This window comes from Cyrtonyx montezumae, unplaced genomic scaffold, assembly GCF_038088225.1.
Source record: "Cyrtonyx montezumae isolate F1298 unplaced genomic scaffold, pur_monq_1.0 scaffold_21, whole genome shotgun sequence".
NCBI classification, from domain to species: Eukaryota; Metazoa; Chordata; class Aves; order Galliformes; family Odontophoridae; genus Cyrtonyx; species Cyrtonyx montezumae.
In genome coordinates, this window is record NW_027071948.1 from 366,654 (window position 1) to 379,418 (window position 12,765).

The 12,765-nt window shown below is 49.3% G+C and overlaps 1 protein-coding gene across 10 annotated transcripts in view; it reads right to left on the bottom strand.

Annotated features, from left to right (window-relative positions):
* CAMTA1 (calmodulin binding transcription activator 1) overlaps positions 1-12,765 on the bottom strand; it is a 190,784-nt gene that overhangs the window by 72,683 nt on the left and 105,336 nt on the right. For all 10 annotated transcript variants that reach the window (XM_065737853.1, XM_065737854.1, XM_065737855.1 and 7 more), the window contains one exon: positions 4,587-4,658. In XM_065737853.1, the coding sequence (XP_065593925.1) occupies positions 4,587-4,658 (72 nt within the window). The remainder of the gene's footprint in view (positions 1-4,586; positions 4,659-12,765) is intronic.

Sequence of the window (12,765 nt, forward strand, 5' to 3'; positions counted from 1 at the left end):
AGACAGAAGGCCAAGAAAGGGGACTCACAGCAGAGCCCAACACCACATATTAAAAGAAAGAAAAAAGAAGTGCTGTGTTGGAACGAGAGACCTCAGTGCTGGCAATAGTTAATTGGCTTCACTACGGATTTCCAAGCTCTCCCTCATGACGCTTCTGCAGTGAGGGTGGAACTTCAATTGACAGTGTAACATGTTCCTGGGCACCTGCAGACCTAATAATTGAGCAGGGAATACGAGATGAGATCAGCACACTGCTGCATTCCTTCTGTAAGGCTGAGTGTCCTACACCAGCAAACAACTCTGCTACTGCAAGGTGCCTAATTTAATAAGCTATTAACTCAAACCTGAGGTGAAGTAAATTCAGCCCATTATACATTCCAAAATAGTATTAGAATTCAATTTAAGTGTCACCAAAAGCCTAATCCCCAGTATACAGAAAATGTTAATCAGTGACTCGGAGTTGGTTTGATTTAATTTCCCACTGAGCTGTGCTGCCGCGTGGCTGTGATCCCCACAGTGAGGATCCCTTGGTGTAACACCACGGGTCTGAGCACACACAGCTCTGGTGGGATCCCCCTGGGTGAGCTGCCCAAGGAGCTGGGGGTGCCCCAGGCCACGGATGGGCCCTGAGCTGCTGGGGGCACCCAGCCCATGGCACTGGGTTGGAACTGGGGGGGCTTTAGGGTCCCCCCCAACCTCAGCCATCCTACGGCTCTGCAGCACCCCAGCAGGGGTCCCAGGCATCCCTGAAACGCTCGTTTCTGTTGTTTTTGTAATCACGGGGGTAAAATACAACTCCAGTAACGCAGGCACTGCTGGAAGGAGCTGCTGGGAGCAGTCTGCACACGGGCAGTGCCACGCGGGTGCTGTGCCACCCAAAGGACACGCAGAGCTCTGCCTGCTAACACAGCTGGCACGGGCGTGCTGCTCCCCCTGCATCAGCTGCACCACAGCACACGGCAGCGATAAAGTGACGGATGCGCCGCTTTCAATCCCCCCAAGTCAGATGTAAAGTGCAAATGGTGCATCATTTTCACAAAGAGCCAAAAGCATAAAACCTGCTTTCCTCTTCTGCAGCAGTCAGCCATGTTTGGGACTTGGTTATGTCACCCCTACAATAACTCCTGCTGATTAGCAACCAAAGCACGTCCCAGAGCAGTTTGGGAAATGCATCTCTTCTATAAATGACAACAGATTATTTAAGCAACAGCTAAAGCACTCCGACTGCTTTTTCCTTTGCTTGCATTACTGTCACTCTCCTCGTATATCTCAAGAATGAATCCTGGATTTTCTTTAAAATGGTGGAGTGCGATACAGAAATAGCAGAGTACTCGTCTAAAATAAAGTTATACGTTGGAAATTGTTGGAAATTGTTTTTTAATCAGTGCCATCCTTCTTCTGGAATATAATCTGCCGGCCATACGTTTTGCTTTTCTGCCCAATTTCTAAGGAAAATGCAGCAAGTGTGTTAATAAATAATTTATAAAAACGTTACAAAAGATAGAGCACTCCTGCTCGCCCGTTCCCAGCCTCCCCAACACCACTTCATTTGTAATCCTCTCCTTCCCCCTTTGCTGAACACTGGAAGGTTATTGCTGCATCTCCACACAGCCACGCTCTACTCAAGCTGAAGGCATCCGCTGACAGAAGGGTACAGCCTGCTCTGAGCTGCAGTTCAATTCCACCTACTACAGACTTTGGTCATGAAAAACATTTTTCACCCCAAAGAGGGCTCACGGGTGCTGCCCCCTCAGAGTTCTGTCCTCTAATGATGGAGGGACAGCTCTGCTCATGCGGAGGGGAAGGAGCTCACTGAAGACAGCTCACGATGAGCTCCACCAGATGGAACTCAATTTCAGTGACGGGAAGCACCCTATGAGAAGCAAGGAAAACCTGAAGGAGGAAAAGTAAAGCAAAAATAGCCTTCAATTTAACAGAACCTAAGAGCATGTGACATGGAAGCATCTATGTTTACATCTCTGCTATTTAAAAGGCTGAAGGTGGGTTTCAAAGGCTGCAGTTGCCCTGAAGTATGCCCACGTGTTCAGGTAAAGGTCACCGTGCCAGAAGAACACTGAAGTTTCATTAAGAAACAGAGAAGATACCCAGCACAGTTGTCCTTGCAAAGTATCACAGAACTGGAGCACAGCACTGTGCTTCTCTGAACGCCAGGGCAGGAACACTGAGGATGACTGAAACATCTTCAAATGGGGCTGCACCCACCCCTCTCAAGTATAGCAGGCCGGCGTGGAGCTGACACCTGGAGTGCCTGACAGCCCCACATCCCCTGCCAGAAAAGGCAGAAAGGCTCTTTGCACTGAGTGCCCAACGATGCTCCCCTGCCCTGCAGCACCTGCACGTGCAGCCACACACATTACTGCCTGGATATTTCTATTGTACCCGAACAAAAACTATCACTGAGCAAAAGTCTGAAGAATTTTCATGAGCCTGCAATATTTCCAGCACATATCCTAAAAGGCAGAAATTGTCAAGCTGACTCAGGGCAGTGGGAGCTGAGCAGAGGATGCCCTGATCTGTCAGCAGTGCTCTGCCAAGGGCAGCACAGCACAGAACAGGACGGGTCAAGCCATGCCATGCCAACAGCTGGCATCGCTGCTGCCCCACTGCCCCACTGCACAAGAGCAGAGCTGTGAGTGGGCACAGAGCTGCTCCCAGCAGCCACTGCACACAGCAGCCACCCCGGGAACCTGGCACGGGATCCATCTGAGATTCCTGGGGTGCCAATTACCACGCACAGAAGGGAACTCTGCATTTGGTATTCAGCTGTGCCAGTGTTTGAAAATAGACTCTCTCTGAGAATCCACATTTTCCTGCATTAGTCATTATGGGTACAAACATTTTTCCTTTCCAGCGACAGAAAATCTGGTGCTGTTTGGAAGGACTATGCCGAACTGCACCCCAAGCACTGTCCGCGTGCTACAGCCCCTCCAGGAGCCAGAGGGTCACCACGGAGCTGCGCAGAAGCACTGTGCAAACCTTAAAAGAACATCATCTGCTGTTGGCTCTTCTCTTTCTGCATAACCTTCAGAGTGCGACTGAAGGATGTCCACTTACACCTGGAAGATGCACTCATGAATCACAGACTCACGTTCCTCACTCACAATGTGTCCTTGTTTCTAAATAAAAACACACCACATCCACAACGAAACGTCCTGCACGAAGGGGCTCACGAGGAGTGCAGCTCCAAGTCTGCCCATCTCCATCGATTATCAGCGCACAGATGGCCTCAGTGTTGAACATGGAAGAGCCAGACCTCAGGATACAGGCAAGATTCTCTGATGCTGCAGTGCAAGTAATTAGATACGGGGGTGATAGCTGTCTGCTGCTCCACCCATGGCCTTCAGCAGGGACAGCTGGGAGAAGCACTGTGCCGCACCGTGCAGTGCCTGCAGCCTGGGATGAATTTAGAATATCCTCTGAATTCTCGTGTCACATCATCCATCACCAGCACCAGCACACAGATGCTAAATAATAAAACAAACAGCTGTCTGCTGCCCAAGGCAAACTGGACTCTAAGTTTAGAGATTTTGCTCAGTTCAGTGCACTGAACTGTGAACTTTTAATGGCTTCTTTAGTCGTGCCTTTGCACAGCTCCCTGTCTCACTGCCTGCTCCATCCAACCCGCAGGCAGTGGGGAAAAGCTGCTGCAAGAAAGGGCCTTAAGGTGATGGATTCGAGGTGGCTGCACTCTACTTTCAGCACTCACTCACCAGCACTTCCCCCCATGGGGGCAAAATACCACTCTGACTGCAGCAGTGAAAGGGATACGCATTCATTCTTATGAAGAGAGGACAGTGACACTGTGCACAGTCCCTTTGATGACTCCTCAGAGCGGCCACCACTGCCATGTTGTGGGTGTCCTTTCATGCAGCTGCCAGCAACAGCTCCATCTTTTTTTTTTTTTTTAACATGGAAACGTGACTGGAAACCAAGAAGAAAACACAGGACTATTTCCATTTTCCTTCCGCATATTCAGTGGTCATAACCAACAGCACGAGTCAGTACAGGGAGCTCAGCACACCTTTGGCTCCAGCCCTCCTGCAGCCAAGGGATCCGAGCACACCACCACGGCCCCAGGGCCAGCACCACGCTCTGCAGAGCTCAGAGGGCTCGAGGGGCTCTGCTGTGCCCACTGCAATGAGGAGGAAAGTCAGCAAGTAACTCGACAGAACCCCCCACACCAACTGCCCCACCCCCACCCTGAGCTGTGTGCCATCAGCTTTACACAGAACTCACACGAGTCCCCAGCGCTGCTTTCTCTCCCACGACACTGCACACTGCTGCAGCTGCTGGCTTCCCGAATCCTGCTGCATGGCTGGCTCCAAAATGGAGAAACACAACTAAAACCTGGAAAAAGTCCCATTTCAGCTGACCCCGCTTAGGGCACATATAAGCTGGCAGCAGCTCGGTATTTGCTAGAAACTTTATCTAGAGAAAGGAGAGACGTACCACCTTAAGGAAATCCACATCACCTGCAGACAAGAAAATCCCCAAACCATCCAACGCCCAGCCATGCAGCTTCACGTGGAACAATAGCAGGAGGAAGGAATCCATCATCGTCCTACCTGAAGAAGCCAGTAGCACCTTCTGTGAAACGTGGGGATGATGGAGGAATGGACGTAACAGCCGTACAAGCACTAAGGACAGAAACAGAGAAAGCAGAGACAGGGTTAGGGAAGGAAATCATTGCCTGGGCTCATGGTGAGCAGGTTTCCCAGGCAGCATCTGCTGTCACGCCGGTCTTGGCTGCAGTCCGCCCAGGGCTTCGGCTCCGCTGCCAGAACAGAACAGCAGCTCGCGTCACGCCAGCATTTCAGGAGGATACGTTTTGAACACTGCTACAGGTTGAAGACCCAACGGACGGACTTAACACGCTTCTCCTGTTTATACATGGGCAGAAGCCCCAGCTGCTGACCCACAGATCCTCTCGGCCCTCGTGCCAGTCCTGAAAGCAGCGGGGAGCTCTGCCTGCAGAGCCGTGGTTCCCCTCTGGGCAGTGACATCCACACGGGCAGAGAAAGCGCCCGGCGCCCATCCCCAGGGACGGCAGAACAGCAGGGCCTGCCTGCACTGCTCTGCATCCGAGCGGTTCAACACTTCCTTTCTTTTTCTTTTAACGTAACAGCCCAACGCCTCTTGGTTTGTCACCCAGCTATGTGCACTGAAACCAGAGGGCACGTGACCCTGCTCACTGCTTCATGCAGCAAAATGAAAAAACATTGGGATTTTCTTCTTTCTTTTTCTTATTCCTTATTTCAAATGAACCTTGCTTGTCCAATTACCCAAAAGGAGTAAGGGTAAATAATTCTTCCCATAGCAAAATCAAATTTCCACTGCGTTAAAATCCTAAAACAACGCTGTCAGGTGGAAGCTGTGCCCATTACAAACCAACACACCGAACTGTTATTAATTTAAAGGATCCCAGTACAATCCCTGTCCACAAAACAGCTTTATTGCTAAGAAAGCAATATTATGTTCTGACTGCACTAGCTTTTAATACGTGGGGATGGGGACAGGTGTGTGCATGATCATATATTCCCCTTTGCCAAAGGTGATTCATTTTCCAAAAATGAGTGTTTTCAGGCATGCCAGGACTCTGCAACTGCAGAAGGAAAAAATGAATCCAGCTGAGAGGGATTTCACCCACTTACCTACATCCCTAATTAACCTGCCTCACTTTAACACCTCCGGGGACAGTGACCACCACGCCCTGGCAGCCTCTGCTGGAGAGGAAAGCCCAGCACCCAACCTGAACACCCCGGCACAAGCAGGGTGCCCTCGTGGGACGGCACGGGGGGGTGCAGATCACCACCCACGAGGTCAGCCTGAACATGAAGGTGTTAAGGCGTGCCCGCTCCCATCACAGAGCTCTTTTAAAAACACAGACGGCAAAGATTAACAATGGTTCAAAATGTGTCAAAGGTACGACTCACATGCTAAAAAAAAAAGGAGGAAAAAAAGAGAGGAAAAAAAAGAATTCAAAGAAAAGCTTAACATCTTAATCCTGCCATTCAGCATGGGAAAAAAGCAGACTGTTTGCTTAAGATAATCCCTGACAGCGATCCTTGGCTGCGCTGCAGCCCTGTGCCTCTCTGAAGGTCTGCACCGCGTGGCTGTGCTGACTCAGAGCCGTCCTCGTGCTGGAGAGCAGCTCAGCAGCTCAGGGTCACCGTGTCCCAGCCAGGACCTGGCAGTGCAGCTCCAGGCCGTCCCAACGTGAGCATCCAGCGCTGCGCTGCCCGACACGGAGCCCGAGGCAGAAGGGAGAGGACATCGACCTCAGAAAATTGAAGTGAAGCAAGCGACAGATCCCAGAAGGGCCGATGGCACAAAGCAGGTGCAAGAGGAGGCTTCCTCCTCATGCTGGTTGATGCTGTGCCCTGTGCATCCCCCAGCTCCACTCCAGGCTACTATGGCATGCAAAATGCTTTCACTTAAAGGGGTCTTTAAAACCATGTTTTGCTCAGACAAAAGGGGTTTCATTAGCTGTGCCTTCTGGCTTTTTTTCTTTCTTTCTTTTTTTTTTAATGGGGGGAGGTAAAAAATGCCGAAGCCTGTGTGTCTGTGGCTATGTTAATGCTGGCTGGGCTCTCAGCCAACACATTAAGTGAAATCGAATTCCTGAAACCAGCTTTAATCAGCAGATTTTTAAGGTTAGAATTACTCTCTCCTCTACAAGGCTTGCCAAGGTTAATTCTGTCCTGAGCATGCTGAATTAATGGCCTGGACAGAAGACAGCCATTTTTTCCCAACTCTCTTTTTAAGTTTACAAGATCTCCAGGAGCAAAGAAAGAGCGTCTCCGAGCGACTGGAAGGAGTGGGTTATGGGTTCCACGTCAAAACCAGCCTGCAAACTGGTGCCACCTGACAGCAAGCACTGGGATGGTGGTGGGTACCACGGGACAGCCCCTGGGAGCCACAGTCACCTTCCAGGGGTGCTTGGCTTCACAAATTACATGGCATTCAGAGGTTTAAGCCACAGCTTCATACCCCAGCAGCCCTCTGGCAGGCTGCAAGCAAGATGAAGGCTCCTGCCAAAAACACCACGAGGATGTTTGCTGGGAGGCAATGGTCTGAAGGAGCCTACAGAGCGGGGAAGAGCTCGGCTTCGCCTCGTACCTTCCTGAAAATGACTGATAATTGAATAAGAAAGGGCTTCTACTGAACAGAGAGGGACAGCTGGGCACTTAGAACTGCCTACCCTTCCATTTATATGCACTTCGCATCTTGCATTATCAAACTCCTGAAAACTGGAGAAAAAAAAAATCAAAGTATTAGTGGATTTTTCATCCTGAGCTCCTTAAAGTGATTGCAGCTTATTTAAAAATAATACAATAATGCTGAGGTGTTCTTCCTTAACAAGAACACCTCGGGAATGGAAACAGGAGAGCAAGGAATCAAAAATTCAAGATGGGGTTGGTCAGGCTTTGAAATTCTCCCTCCCCAGTGAGTTATACTAGTGGATATTTATATAAAAAAAGTCTAGATTTTGTTCAGATTTTCACACTGAATTCCCAATTCCCTTAATAAGAAGCTAAATCAATCTTTAGAGAACAAACCAAGTAAGACCTGTGGCTCTAAATTATTAAAATAAACTCAAGTCATTTTATGGCATAAGGCTCCATTCAACATCCAGTATCCCAGCAGCTTACACACACCCTAAGTGTGCCCCATACAGGTTACAGGGGGAGCAGATGAGGCCCTTTGGCCCCGGGGCTCGAGGGGAAGCAAGGGACAGCCCTGGCTTCTTGCACAGTGCTGCTGCCCTGGTGCCTCTCCTTTTCCACAGGCAACAGCATCGGGCTCGCAGCAGAATCTGCTGCTGCTGTGGATCAGACCTCCCAGGAAAGCCAAATGAGGCCTCAGGTTCATTCTTTGCATTCTGAAGATACAGGTTTCCTAAATTAACAGCGGTACCTGAGTCCAATCAAGTTCTGCTCTCAACCTCAGCCTCCACGTTAGCTCCTAGCCACAGGGAAGGCAGAACACAGCACACGCAGACGTTTGCTGGCTGTCTGTATTAAGGTGTTTGTTTCACACGGAGGAGCCATTTTCCATCTGCATCTGTAACACGCACCCACAAAATTCTCTGTCAGCTTTGTCCGTGGGGCAGAGCATGGTTAGGAGAGCAGGGCAACTGCAGGCTCAGGTCTTTCAGCTGAGCTGCCACTTTGCCACCAAATTGGTAAGCACCGGGGAAAACCCTCAGCCTCAGTGTGTGCCATCCCTCCTCTCAAACAAATCCAAGGGAAGTGCCCTCTGAGATCGGGTTATCTCGTAGCAGATGGTCTTTCCTTCAGGACACGGATGCTAAAGCCACAGACACGTTCCAAATCCATTTAAACATCAGATTACACTCGCCCCTGTCAGCTGAAGGAGCTGGGAGACAGCAGCAGCTCCAGCCTGCTCCATTAATCAAAATTCAGCGAGAAAAGCCAACATGCCACTCTGAAATCCCCTGACTCGATGCCAACACCCCACACAGGGATCCTAATGCCATCAATCTTCCTTTTTCTCCCTGAGCAGTAAGATGCAACTGGGGAGGGGGAGAGCAACGACGGGGCCTTGGCCAAAGGAGCAGATTCTTTTTTTTGCCAACTCTCAGAACAATACCAAGGTGATGAGTACCAGAGGGGAAACCAACCTAAGCACCCCTCTGTGCACATCAGACCCAGCTCAGCCTTCACAAACACGGAGCAGTAACAGTGCTGATCCCAGCAGCTCTGCAGGAGGGCACACGGGTGACACTCGGGGGTTTATTCTGATCTAAAAGGGAAAAACATCTCACAAGAGAGAGAGGCATCCAACATCGCCTGCTGTGCTATCTCCACCGCAGCAAATCTCTGACTAAACCACCACTGAGCAGGTTTTCTCACTGCTGACCTTAGAGGAACAGCAGAGTTCAGGTTCCCCCCAACATTTTCACTTTGTGCCACAGGAAATACTCAGATCTCAGCACCGGGAATGGCACTGCTGTGTGCTCCCTGTGTCCCCAGAGCTCGGGGCCAAGCTGTGCTCCCAGAGGGGCCCGGTCCATGCAGGGAGCTTTTCTCACCCAGGACTTTTCTTGTTACCTCCTAACTCATTAGGAAGCACTTTCTGAAGTGTTCAATATCGAATGGGTTATTTCACTGTTCCACGGGTGATTTTTCAAAGCTTTTTCCTCTCTGGAATTCCACGACCACCACAAGGACGGCGGGCTTTCCTCTGCTGACCGCTGTCATTACTCCTGTGACACCGTCCCACCGCTGTCCCTGCCGTGGGACGTGCTGCAGCGTGTCCTCGGGTTTTCCCAGTGATTGCCATTTCCTTCCAATCTGATCTTCTGACAAAGAGTGTCTACGTATCACCTCAGTGCATGGGAAAAATGAGATGTGCCAAACTGCACTACATATATAACACAGAAGGAAATGATGAATTATTGTAATAATAAAGAGTCAGTAGCTGCACATTTTCCAGCGTGCCCCAAGCTCTCTTTTCTACACCTTTTCTTTATGCTGGTGGCCTGCGTGTTTTCTGGTACTATCCATTCACTATTGAATCCTCTGGCACTCACCCATTGATCTCTTACCTGCAGCTCAATAGTAAATTAAAGTCCAAGGTCAGGCCTTCTTGAGCAAGCTGTTTACATTCAGTGCAAGTCCTTGCCTCTCTTAGGGAGCCTGGAAGTGGGCATTGGCTGCTGATCCATTCACCATTACTGGGTTTGATTGTATCAGCCAGAGGGAAACGGCTTTGATCCACAGAAGCAGGCAGCCAACAGAATAAGTTCCTACTTGTGCCACCCACAGAATGACGAGTGGGGACGGGGCTCAGGCTCTCTGCAACACAAGGTGGAAGCCCCTCCTGCAAGGTGAGGGCAAGCAGAGCAATCACTGCAGCACTCAGACCCAGAGGTGCTGGGCCCTGAGCTGCAGATGTGGGGTAAGGGCTGAGGAGCTGCTGTGGTCCTTCCTTCCTTCCAGGACGAGAGGGAACCCCAGAGCCGCCCTGAAGGTGAACACAGACTGAGATGGCAGCAGCACCGTCCGCTGCGGACGTGGGCAGCAGTGATGTCTCCCATCGCTGCTCTTTCCTTGGACAGCGAGCAGCTCCCTGACCTTCTATCACAAGCTGAAACAACACGGCAGCACGCTGCGTGCTGCCAAGCACTTAATGTTTTATGCCAGTAACTCTTTTAATAAGAATTGTTTAAATATTTATGAAAAGAAATGCACGAGGCCGGTTCAACACGACACGATCGCTTTAATCTCAGCACGCTCTGCAGCATTCCTGCCCGACTCTGGGGACAGCAGCAAGACGTGCAGAGTCACCTAATCCCCTGAAGATGAAATCCCAGTCTTGTTGCAGTTGACGGGAATTCTGCCACTGATTTCAACGTGGTGAGAGTTTCAACATCCTTCTTTGTAAGTCACCTAAACAACGTCCCGGGCTCTGTCACAATATTAAAATCACGAGGCTCTGCTGCTCCAAAAAGGGAACATTAGACAGCATTTCTTCAAGTGCAAAATTTGATATGCATTTTACTTGCAGAGCTGCCAATTCCAAGACAATTTCATAGGAACCACCCCCGCTAGCCTGCTCATTTACTGCCCAAATTGATATTAGACACACTGCAATTGGGTTACCTCTGAATTCTGACTGAAGCTAATCTCATAACATCTCTCTTGAATTAAACAGGAAACAAAATCCACAGCCGGGTCCTGACGTAGGATAATCGGTATGCAGTCCCACATATCTACCTGTAGTTGCTGTCTGTTCACAACTGCATATTTCTTTGTGAGTATGGGGATACCTTAATCTCAGCCTGATTTTACCTTCAGGAAAGCCATGTCCTGGAGCTGCCAGGAGTTAAAACCCTCCAGATGCAATAGTGCAATTTGTATTCCAACCACCAGGTCTAGCTGTCAACATGTTTGTCTCCTGTACCTGCCAACTCTTATTTATAATCCCATTCAGATTAATGAATGACTGTAGTTCTCATCACAAGAAATTTGATTAATCAATTTAAGTGCTTAATCACCCCAGCCCTAGTGAGAACTGTACAAAAGGGATGTTGCCTCAACACGGACAAAACTGCAAGATGTAGAAGAACAAATATTTCAGCTCCACCTCCAAAACAGTTCAAATGGGAGCGTGCATGGATTCCCGGCAGGATTACACGGCTTCCAGGAGCCATCAGCCTCCTTAGGGCTGGCAGTCACAGTCAATTAGGCACAAAATATCCTTTTGAAACCACCTCTTAACCTGACACAAAGGACTCTGCCATGCAACTAATTTCTTGTCGCCCATTTGCCACCAAACAGCAAAACCCAAAGCCAGCAGAGATCCCACAGTGTGCAACACTGCTCCAGCACCAGCGCAGGTCCTTGCTGCCTGCAGGCACGTGAACAAAAACACGGGGTGGTGAATGAGCAGCATAAGCACATGGCACAACTTCTATAAAGCACTTCTGGAAACATGAGAAAGAGGGAAACGTTGGGTGTTCAGTGCTCCCCTTCAGCCCAGCTCCAGGCGGGCACACGGCAGCAGGATGGTTACTAAGATCTAACATCCACAGCATTACCTCTGTCCTGGGAGCAAGCAGGAGACAGACAGCCAACAGGGACACGGCACAAACAGCACAGTCTGCACTGCAGATGGACAGCTTCACAACACCCTGTCCAACACGAAGCAGTTTGAGCTGGGAAGACATCTGTAAGAACAGGGCTGGACAAAGCCTGATGTAAAACCTAGGCTCCCTTCTTCCCAGGTGAGAGAAAAGCACTCCGGTGCCCCTGGCATCAGAGACGGGTTAACAAAAGGGAAAGGCTGCTGTGCCCACACAAGACAGAGCTCTCACCACAGCCCATCCTGACCTGGGTACATGAAACCTACACTGGAGCTTTGCAGCAGAGCCAGGACCTGCACCTCGCTCGGGCTCCAGCAGCTTGTGCCCCTTCTCCAGGTAGGAGGATCTCCTGACTGCCACCACCAGGTCGGAAGAATTGTGAGCTGGGAAATCACGCGGCATATTAAAGTCAGACTGAAATATGACCACAATACACAAAAGCATTTTGTATTTATTCTCTTTTAGGAATGTTATAAAGAGAATATAATGAGAATGTTGCAAACAAGTCAAGTGTTTTCTTCCTAATCCAGTAATAAAAATACGTCAAAGAAATGCTTAAAATCCTAATAGGAGAACAAAAAAGTAATGGCCGAGGCTACGACAGGATTTAGCTGTGGTTTTACTTGAAGGCTTTAATCATGTCTACTGCAACATAAATGGAAAATCAGATACAAACCTGTACTATGAGCAGCTGTGTTGGCTGCTGGAAGAGTGGAGAGGAACGGATTCAGCAGAGGTTAACGAGGGTGGGGAGGAGACTGAACACTTTTATTTCTAAGGAAACGTAATAAAAGAACAAAGGATCCCTTGATTAAATTAAAGTCTGAAAAACTTAGAATGAATAAAAAGGAAACAGACTTTTTTTTTTTGCTGGACATCGAGGCTTTAGAAGTCAGCACTGGGAAAAAGGGAGAGTTCAGTGCTGGAGATGGACTTCAAAGGGAGGGCTGAATAATTGAACAACTCGCAGCACAGCAGCGTTATGACGAAAGCTTGGGCAAGAATAATCAAGGAGGACAGCATCAATATTCTGTCTGACCTTGAACCTTTCAAAACAGACTGCAAAGCTATGTTCCTATTTGGGTGCTCTCAGGTGCACCGTTCAATAGAAACACCCACAGAGACTATGGGGA